General features: G+C 38.3%; 1 protein-coding gene across 1 annotated transcript; it reads left to right on the top strand.

Annotated features, from left to right (window-relative positions):
• Positions 1 to 3,717: 3,717 nt before the first annotated feature.
• pex11b (peroxisomal biogenesis factor 11 beta) lies at positions 3,718 to 10,798 on the top strand. Its single transcript, XM_084738525.1, has 4 exons — positions 3,718 to 4,280; positions 7,539 to 7,654; positions 7,745 to 7,946; positions 9,954 to 10,798. Exons 1-4 carry the CDS (start codon positions 4,225 to 4,227, stop codon positions 10,366 to 10,368), a joined length of 789 nt encoding a protein of 262 aa, XP_084594651.1. The 5' UTR covers positions 3,718 to 4,224; the 3' UTR covers positions 10,369 to 10,798.
• Positions 10,799 to 11,296: the final 498 nt, after the last annotated feature.

The raw sequence follows: 11,296 nt of genomic DNA, 5'->3' as shown, positions 1-11,296 counted from the left end.
GAGTTTAAAGTCCGGATTCTAAGAGCAAAGTCAGGATTCTGAGTTCAAAGGCAGAAATCTGAGAGTTAAGTCTGAATTATGATAGTAAGGTCAGAACTCTGAGAATAAAGTCAGTGATCTGAGTTAAAGTCAGAAATCTGAGTTTAAAGTCTGAATCCTGAGTTTAAAGTTTGAATTTTAAGAGTAGCATGTTCACCTGAACTGAATGCACCGACTAAAAGAAAGACCGGACTTCACTAGCAATTAATTGATTGAAAGTGTTGCAACTGAATGTTGTCTCTGTTTTCCCCATAACTAGAACCAAATTACATAGTTCTTTACCAGGAAATACTTTGAAATTCTCTAGATATTGTTGACTCATTATATAAAGCATCCCAGTTTTTTCCCAACACAAGGCCAGTTTCTTCAAGAGCTCAGAACATTTGATGAAACTGTCAAAGTTGAATACTGTCTCAAACATCAGCGTTGTCAGGCCCACGCAAAAGGTGAAAGTCAACTTCTTCACACATTGGTTGATGAATAGGATTGGTTGTCACAGATGTGGTTTGACAGTATAAATACAGTATCAGCATAAACACAGATTGTAATAAAAACACTTCAAAATGATAGAAATAGTTTGATAAAAAATGATCAATGTGATCATTTCAGCTTGGTTGTGCTGATGTTTGTCATGAAAACACACAGCTGTGAGCTGCTGCATTATGACATGTCTTTGTGCATGGACCAAAGTGTAAACACAGAACACACTAATTATACAACAACAACTAACCTCCATATAAGATGGAGATGGTGGACAGTAGATGTGTCTGATTCCATATGTGTAAAAACGAACCGGCAGGATCATGACACAAAACAAAACCTGCTCCTCCTCAGATTTTTTCTGGAAGCCCTGAGAAACAAATTTTGTTGATCCTTTTTCTAAGTTTGTTCTAAACTCTAAACTCTCTTATGACTAATAACAGGTGTGAAAAAGTTTCCTCTGGATCATCTTTGGCTGAGATAAACAACACACAGCTCGACACAAAGCAAAGTAAATTTTAACTTTAACACTATTGCTCCATTTCCCCACTAATTTAGTTATCATCCCGGGTTCTATGTTGTTATATTTACTTATGATGTTATTGAACAGATTTTCTCCTTCTCTTGGAAGCTCTCTTGACAGCAGGAAATGTTTGAAATCTTCCTCTATGACTCTTTGTCGTTTAACTGGTTGTTTCCATCCTTCCATGGTGCTGAACTGACCGAGAGCTAAATTGACCTAACTGAAAACAAAACTTGTAAGATCTCACAAAATTTATGTGGCACTTCACAAAAGTACATCTTTTTCTTATCAACCTTTGATTTTCCACCATGTCAGCCTGATTTAAAGGGAAAAAATATATTATTGACAACATGGGGTAGTGGTACAGTTCAGCCTCTTGTGGCTGAAATGAGTATTACAACAACAAACAGCTCAGGCACAAATAATAAAGACATGCTAATATTCAAAAAATGACTGAATTTTGACTTGAAGCTGAACAGCTCTGCACCCTCCTGTAGGTTCATCACAGACTCTGAAGTTCCTTTCTTTAAGAGTGTTGCATTCTGGGTAAGATGTAGACAGTAGCTGTGAGAGATGTGACTTCAGTATTGATGTAGGATGATGTGCAGAGAGTTCACAGTGGACTTCTCTGGACCACAGTCTTTGTCATGTTTTATTTTCCTGGGAGAAAAAAATATTCTGAAAGTGAATCAGAAAAAAAAATTGATTATTACCGATTAAAGTAATAAACACTGCCCTCTGTAGGCTTTAACGGTGACTCTGAACAGTGTTTGTCCCTGGATGTCAGCTGTTAAGAGCAGTATCTGATGAGACGTCCCAAACTGACACATCTTTTATTCCACAGAAACACACAGACGACTGGATCAAATCCTTTTCTGGAACATATTGAAAAAAGCACTGAGCACAGAGTCACAGGGAGTTAAACTGACACTCAGTCAGGGTGTGTTAGAAAAAGACAAATCCTATTTTACACACTGAAAAAACTGAAATAGAAACCAGGTTAAATATTCAAATATTTAATTTATTTTTATATCTTATGATATAAATTAGCATAAAAATACTTCATCCCATACCAACACCACTGATGTTCCATTGATCATGTCAGTCTGTTGTGCGTTTTGTTACATGTCTAATCAGTGACACACAGAGAAAAATATATACATCATCCCATTCATAAAACATTCAACATGTTTATTCTATATTGGTAATATGTACTAAAGAACTGAATTTGGCTACGTTAGAATATTGTTATTTTTTATTTTGTAGTTATTTTATTGTAAAGATGTGCTGCTCTTGTAATGTTGACTGTGTATGAAAATAAAATAAACAAATGGAATTGTCATATTTATACAAACTGTTGATGAAATGTTGCTGCCATGTTGATGATTGAATCTGTTTTCAGACCAGCTTTGACTGACAGCAGGTCCACTGGGGAGGACACACTTCACAATGTCTGTCCCCTGAGTGTGACCAAGTTTGATTTGATTGATCTAAATCTATATAAATTATATATTTACAATATAATTAGTATTATAGGTCATATATAATATAATTTGTTTAGATTTTATAGTTGTAGAAATTTAAGACTACAACAGAGCATGGCCTCTGAAACCTCTGAAAACACCTTCAAACACAACTTTAAACAATTTAAAAATGTGTTAAAAGCCTTCAAAATCTAGCTACTGATAACACAGGTGTAAAAATGTACAATTATAATTATCTGTTTTAAAATATATTCTTTATGAAAATGTTGGCCCTTCAAATTTGTGTTCCAGATTCCTGGCAGCTCTGTCAGATTTTTTACAAAAACATGATTTAATCAGGCATAAAAGGGGTTAGCTATACACTAAGGACCCCTGTCTCACTTCCTGGTTTAAAAAAGACTTCAGACAAATTCATTCAATAATATTGTTATCAGACGTGTCTCAGCCATAACATGTCAACTCTGTAGTCCTAAATCAAAGCTAATTAAGAACTATGCTTTAAAAATGTGTATTTTGATTAACATGAAGACAACTCTGAGACACTTTAAAAAATAAAATGGCTGCTCACTATGACTATGCTGTGAAATGAAAAAATGTAACATTTTGTTAACTCTGAAAAATATATTTAATAAAAATTGTGATCCCTCTAAGCTTGGCCAGTTACAAAGTTTAATAGCCAAGAGTTTGATCTTTTAAAATATATTTTCTAAAATAATTAGAGTAAAAATCAAACTCCCTCAAAATATGGCTTTGTCCCAATTTTTTCAAGGAGTGATATATGTTTAATGTCTAATTTACTTTAATTATGTATTAAAATTACATATTTGTTTATTTATTTATTTATGTTTATCATGAAAAAGACAGAATGAGATAAATGTGAAACTTGTGGATGTAGAGAAACTGTTGAACATGTTCTCTTTGAATTTAAGAAGTTCAGTCCAGTGAGGAAAATACTGAAGGACAGTGTGGTTGAAATGGGAACAGAGTGGAGCACCAAAGAGCTCTAAGAGGAAGGAGAGAAACAAAAACAGGTTCAAAGGACTTGACCTAAACATTTATATGAAACAGGCTTAATATCCAGAATGTGATTTTATTTTATTTTATTTGTTTGTTTGTTTATTTATTTAGAAGTACATAGAAGAAGAAGAAGAAGAAGAAGAAGAAGAAGAAGAAAGAAAGAAACCAAAAACGAAAACCAATTTGGTGGCAATAAAGGAGAGATTAAAAAAAAGTCGACATTATGAGATAAAAGTCAAAATTATGTCATTAAAAAGTCACGTTTGAGACTTTTTATCTCAGAATTTTGACTTTTTTAATCTCATAATTATGATTTACCACGAGGATTTTTTTTTCCCTTCAGTGGTGGAAATCACTTCTTTGCTGCCGGTCCACTGCTCCACTCCTCCAGTCCAGCAGGTGGCGGTAGTGCACCTCACGACTGCCTCAAGTTTGGAACTACTAATAAATAAGACGAAGAAGAAGAAGTTGCGCGGATTCGGAAGCGAGGCATCTGTGCGGAGATTGTAAATAGACGGTTAATCTCTTCAGTGATTAAAACTCTTCACAGTGCTGAGTTAGAACCATCACTGTTAGCACATTAGAGCTAGCTGCTAACCAGCAGCTCCACAGTCACTGACAGGAGCAGACAGCAGGTGTAAAGCTAACCAGTTAACCAGCAGCAGGCCAACAAGCAGCAGGATGGACTCCTGGGTTCGCTTCAACGCTCAGAGTCAAGCCAAGGAGAGAGTCTTTAGGTAAGGTTACACTTTGTATTCACTAACTATAACCAGAACGTCTCAAACATTACCGTTAATGTGGACGTACATTAGTCAAACTTCAGTCACTAATTAGCCAGTTAGCTAACTCACACCTTTGCTAGATAAATAAAAGTAGACAACTGAAGTTAGCTCAGTGGTCAGTTGGTTGTAGCTGTGACCTCACAGAGAAAACACTCTGAGCTGAGTCTGTCTGACTTGATTTATAGATTTGATTTGAAGGATCAGTTCTTTCTTCTGCAGCTAACCGGCTGTTATTAGTATCTACCTGTTCTAACAGAGTTCTGGGACTGTGGATATAGTTCAGACTGGGCTAACCATGGCGTTTTCACGAGATGTAGACTAGTTACTTTAACTTTAGGTCAACTAAAACATTAAGGAGGGAGGGGTGTTGTAGAGAGTGTGTTACCATGGAAACCTACCCCTCAAGACAAGCGTGGTCCTGAGAGATGCTACATGAAGCAAGATTACCAATTAGATCTGGGCTGATATTCTGTCTCATAAAAGAGGTTTAAGTCAGTCTGACCTCAGTTACTATGGAAACCGACCCCTCCAGACTAACCTGATTCTAGTCAGGCTGATTACAGTCAATCTGTCACTTGCAATGTTCCATACAACTTAGTTTTCACTGTCACACTGTGAACATAACACTTCACACATGTAAAACTGATCTTAACTGCATATTTGAAGGGACAGTTCCACCCCAAAATCAAAAATACACATTTTTCCTCTGGCTTGTTGTGCTGTTTATCCAGCTAATTGGAGACACTGGTTATAGAGATATCTGCTTTCTCCCCCATATGATGGAACTAAACAGCACAAGTCCTGTGTTGCTCTAAGCACCAAAAAATACCTTTGAAAAATTCAAAACCAGCAACCATCTCCAAAAATCATGACCCTGTTACTCAAGTTAATACACAGACCTTGATATGAGCAGTTTCATGTAGTAACAATCTACTGGAACTTTTCTAATAGAAAGAAAGTAGTTCATACATGAAACTGCTCACAACAAGAAAAGTTTTCAAATGTATTTTGATGCTTGGAGGAACACAGGACATGTGCCATTTAGTTCCACTATATTGGAGAGGAAGCAGACATCTGAACAGCTGATATCTCCAAAACTCTGCAGGTCACACCAAAACTATCTAGATGGATAAACAGCACTACTCTCAAAAACAGAATTTTTCAGGCAAATATTGATATTTGTGAGTTCAAATAATGTGCATAATACAATACATAAGCATCAGACTTGATACAGATGTCTTTTTTATACTCTGTAGTAGGGGTGTGCAATATGACGATATTAGATCGTGAAGGATTAGAACGTGTAGACAATCTGCCAAAGTGAGGAGATCGTATGGATCGTTCAGGGGTCCCTAACAGGCGGACCCACACACCGTCCTATACGGACCCGGACCTATAACCAATAAACTATTAAGAGATTTTAAATTTTGACAGGACGCTTCTATTTTAACTGGCGCAACTTTTCTAGTCTTTCCGGCGCTGGTTTATCTGATCAGGAAACACACAGACCAACTGCAGAGAAGCTGCGTGTGGAGGAGACTGTTGTTAATGACGGAGTTTATTACAACAGAAACTAACGTGATGGTTAATGACATCGACACCAACCAGATGCTCTTATAAAATTAAACAATTGTCTATACGTAAAACAGGAGAGTCTGTGTTTCTCTGTGAGAAACTTTCAGACCTTCTCACAGCAGAGTGAACAGGTGAGGGAGGAGAGGAGGGCAGACTGATCACTAATCAATCACTGATACCGTCGTCCTCTCGGACTAATTAAAAAATAGAAATGCCAAAGTTGGTGACAAACCAAACCTGGGTGTCCACACAAATGAAGTCTTCATGTGAAACACTGCAGAGTGTAACATCGTGCTGTTTAAAGACAGTCTGCTGTCTGTAGTTTGACAGAGAGGGTCGTGTCTAGAAGGGAACCTTAGACCCGCGAAAGATCGCGCGAGTTTGATTATTTTAGTAGAAATAACGGACACAAATCTCGCGAGAGTTGCGCAAATAAAGAGTTACCTTCTAGACACGAGCGAAAAAGGTGCGCAGCTCCGAAAATAGAAAATCATGTGGTGGTGCCGATGTTTTTAATGTGGCGGGCCGCCATAAATAAAACTATTCACTGATCCACAGAGAGTCACTGAAACACTGATCACTGACCTGCTGTGATGAAAAAATACTCAGATTCTTTACTTAGGTATTTTTACATTGTGGTATTAGTGTTTTTACTTAATTACAGTTTTAAAATCTTACATGTTATTGTTTCCTTTTTTTGAAAAATCAACATTTTTATTGCTGTTGTTGTACTTTAATGGTATTCCCCTGGGGGACAGGGGACTGGTTTACCAGAAGAAAAATGTTGTGATTTTAATATGTTAACAAAACATTCTGGTGACTGTTTCAGTTAAAAGAGTTAGTAACATCTTCTGTTTGTGGTTTCTGCAGACTTTACTTCCTTTGCTTTTACCTTTGTGCTTGAAAAAAAAAAGTAGGAAGTAAAATAAAAACAATAAATGTAAATCTAAATACATAGCATAATACATAATATAAATACATGTAAGATCGTGATAAAATCGAAATCGTGATTTTATAATAAAAAAATCGTGATATGATATTTTTGCCATATCGCCCACCCCTACTCTGTAGGACCTTTAACAGTGTCAAAATCCACTTTTCAGTGTTCTCTGAAGGCTTTCTGCTGGGTCTTAAAATGTTTTGGAAAAATCCAAATTTGAGGCTTAAGAATGTCTTAAATACATTTTTGACAGGTCTTAATAATTGATTGGATCATGAAGTTCACACAACTTATAGGAAGTTCAGTTTTAACTCAACTCAAGTCTCGCTTTTAAATAGGTTTTGGGGGGGGGGGAGTGGTTGACCACACTGTAACAGTAATAAAACTAAACCAACATAAACTCTGATTTTCCTTCATATCCTCCTGTACTTTTTTTGCCAGTATGGATGTGAACTAGGTCTTTAATTGCGTGCATTATGGTCTTAAAATGTAACTTACAAAGCTTACAAACTATTGTATGTAACTGAGACACTGTTTGCAAATTAGCCCTAATCTAGTTTGGTGTTTCTGTACAAACGCACAGACTGATTGGCCATCATGCAGAGAGAGAGACAGATCTGCAGTAAGTGATATATTGACCTGACTGAATTATTGTCTTGTGAAGCAGCTTCATGATCAGGTGTGTTCTGTTCTCACAGGGCTGCTCAGTACGCCTGCACCCTGCTGGGCTACACTCTGAAGAAGGGCGGAGCAGCGGCCGAACTCCACAGAACCATCAGTCAGCTGGAGGCTCACATGAGCCTGACGAGAAAGTGTGAGTGCAGCAGCAGCCGGTCTGATTTCTTCCCTGAGAATCGCAGCTGAAGGACTGAATCTGATGAGTGTTTGTGTCTCTCACACACAGTGCTGCGTCTGGGGAACTCTGTAGAGGCGCTGGAGGCTGCCAAGAGAGCCATCCACCTGTCTGACAGCGTGCTGAGGCTCTGCCTGACCATCAGCCACCTCAACAGAGCCATGTACTTCGCCTGTGACAACATCCTGTGGGCTGGAAAAACAGGACTCATCTCCAAACTGGACCAGCACAAATGGAGCCAGAGATCCTTCAGGTGAGTCGCTTTCTTTTTTTTATTTTCTATGTGTATGTTTTAATGACAGAAATAATCAGTAACCTTCTTTGTGGAATCAAAATAAAGAGGCTGATATGTGACAGTACACAGTAACCTAGGTTTAATAGTGTTGTCTTCATAAGAATAGGACTGCTGAAATGTGTGACCTTTTAGAAATAAATAAAATAATCTGACCATATACTGACCTCTGCAAGTTTAAATGTGTCCCAGTGGTGTCCCCCTTTGAAACTTCCACTCCGGACCAGAATAACTGTTTTGTATGTCTGTTTGACATTAATCAGAATTCAAATTAATGCTGAACTTTTGCAGAATGAGTAAGTGTCTGTTTATGAGTTGTAAAGACATTAGTAATCTTGTGGAAGGCGCTGATGTTTCTAAATGTCTAAATGTTAAATTGAGCAAAATGTTAATGGTGTTTTGCCGACAGTGAGACAAGCAGTGGGCTTTTGTTTTCAGGATAGCAGACTTAACTTTACATTGACGGACAACTGACAGTTATAAACAGCTGATCAACTGACATTGGAGGACTCAACCTATAATTATGACCTATTTAATATACAGTCTGTGGCTCCGATTTGCTATTTGGAGCGCTGAGCTCATTTTTTGTATTGCAGTGACTCCTCCTTTAAATTTAAGTTGTAGCAGGTTTAGGTTGAACCTAGATGAGTGAGCTCTCACTAAGTAGATTTCTGCAGCTGAGTTTAAGAAAACAACACTGATACTATTTCTAATGACTACAGTGGATTACAGATGATCATGTTTCTTTATGTGGAGGAAAAAAATCAGGAGAATTGATACTCCAAGAAAACAGCAGGGAGATAAAGAGTTGGAAATTATGGGAGGCATATTTCATCATTTATCAGAATCAGATCATTTATATCAATTATAATATATCATTTATATTGTTTATAGTAGTAAATTATCAATGTGTTTTTATGTTAAGAGTCGCTTTTGGGACACAGAAAAAATATGCTGGAACTATTGGTGCAGATCACAAACCGGCCACAGAGCTCCCTGCTGTGCTGTGTCCTGTGTGTTCTGCACAGTTGATTAACATGGTGCTTTGGTGTGCTGTGGAAGAGACACGAGACAGGAACTGAGGCAGTCAACAAAATAAGACTTCCTTGCTCCAGAGACATCGTTTAAATTGAAGTCAGTTAAATATGCCTTGTGTTCATCATTTTATCTACTGCTGTGTTTTATCATCTTTGTCAGATGAGCCTAACGCTGTTCATGACAACTTTTATATTTACTTTTCATTCTATTCACAACATGGCTTAAAGGGATAGTTCACATAAATATGAAAATTCAATCAATCATGCTGATTGATGGTTAGATTTATTTTGTTAGTCCACAAAACTCTGCTGGAGTTTCACAGGAAAACAGTGTTGCAGAATCTCCCAAACAATGGAAGTGAATGGTGACCAGTTATCAAACATAAAAAACAACTGGAAAGAAAACATAATATGTCTCCATACTACTCATCTGGTATAATCCAAGTCTCCTAAAGTTCCAGCAAGTTGTTTGCACACCGTCACACCACACACACACACTTCATACAGTGTGCATGTGCACATGAACGTGGCTCCAAGCTGAGGATCTATAGTGAAGATTCAGGTTAAAAACTGGTGTAAATGGTGTAAACAATGTCTTTCAAGTCAACTTGGCATGTTGTCTTTAGAAGACTTGGATTACACCAGATGAGCAGTATGGAGGCATTTTATGTTTTTATTCTATTGTTTTTTTAGATTTGAAAACTGGTCACCATTCAGTTCCATTGTTTGTTAGATTCTGCAACACTGTTTTCATGTGAAACTCCAACAATGTCCAACAGTGAGGGTGAGTAGATAACGACTGAATTTTCTTGGGTGAACTATCCCTTTAAGTATTGACTCAGAGTGAATGTTGTGATTCATTTTCCTGCTCCAAAACAACCAACCATCATTGATCATTTGATCAGTGTGATTCTGTGTGGTTGTTGTGCAGGTACTACCTCTTCGCTCTTATCCTGAATCTGACTCGAGATGTGTATGAGCTCCGCCTCCTCATCGAGAGTGAAGAGCGTTACAGAGCCTCCAAGTCCCCGCCCTCACCCTACCCCAGCACCGCCCAGCCTGCCGACCACCTCTCCTCCCCCTCCTCGGCCGCCTCTCCGGCCGCTGTCGCCCTGCCTGTCATGTCGGCGTGGCTGCGCAGACGGCTCCACCTGGTGGCGACAGTGCTGTACAGCAACCCGCCACTGCTGCTGGACCTGCTGAAGAACAGTTGTGACATCTTCATCCCCCTGGACCGCCTGGGGATTTACTCCACAGGGCCGGGCTTCGTCGGGGCCTGTGGCCTGGCCTCCTCCGTCCTCTCCATCCTCACCATCATCAACCCCTGGCTCAAACTCAAGCCATGAACCCACATGCATGTTGGAGGGCTGAGATCTGACTGACAGAATTAACACACTGATGGTTCTGTGACGACAGCGGCTGCTGATGTTCTGCTGCGTCCAAATCCTTCAAATCTCCTCACGAGAAGTGACAGGTTGAGTCCACGAGGACTCCTGAAACCTTGATGAGCTGTGAGCCACGTCCACACAGAGTCCACTGCTGTCTCCCACTCACACAAATCTGGTCCTCATCCACAGTCTCATTCTACATATCACAGTCCTGCAGCCAGAGATGGGTCAGATTACTCTGAAATGTAGTCAGATACTGGATACAAATTACTGGCAATTTTTGTAATTACTAAAATAATCCATGGGATTACAAAAAATGCCATCTAAACTGGATACTTTTGGATTACATCAAATTCAAATGTTAAAAAGTTTGCACCTTAAACTAAAAAAAATGTGAGTTCCACAAATATTCTCTTTCTAAACAGGGATAGTTTACCTAAAAATGAAAATTCAGTCATTATCTCCTCAGCAGTCCCAACATGATTCACTTGTGTGCACACACAAATGTGACTTCAAGCTAAGGGTCTACAGTGAAAATTCAGGCTAAAAACTTGGTGTAAATGATGTTTTTTCAAGTCAAATTAGCATGTTGGGGTTTAGGAGCCTTGGATTACACCAGATGAAAACTAAAACAGACCTTTGGCATGAAGGAGAGTGGATAATGACTGAAGTTTCATTTTTGGGTGAACTTTGCACATCTCAAAACATTTGCAGTGCAAATAAATGCATTGTGCATATTCAGTATATGCAGTTGGTCAACTCAAATTAGCCTTACAAAAACAGTACAGGCACAAACTACAGGTGTACTGTGTGTGTTCTACATTTTGTTGGTTCTTTTGTGTAATTTTTTGTTGCTGTTTTAAATTTAAAATTGCCATATTTTAAA

Source organism: Lutjanus erythropterus, chromosome 16 (assembly GCF_056507025.1).
Source record: "Lutjanus erythropterus isolate fLutEry1 chromosome 16, fLutEry1.hap2, whole genome shotgun sequence".
NCBI classification, from domain to species: Eukaryota; Metazoa; Chordata; class Actinopteri; order Lutjaniformes; family Lutjanidae; genus Lutjanus; species Lutjanus erythropterus.
This window is presented reverse-complemented; position numbering and strand designations above follow the sequence as displayed.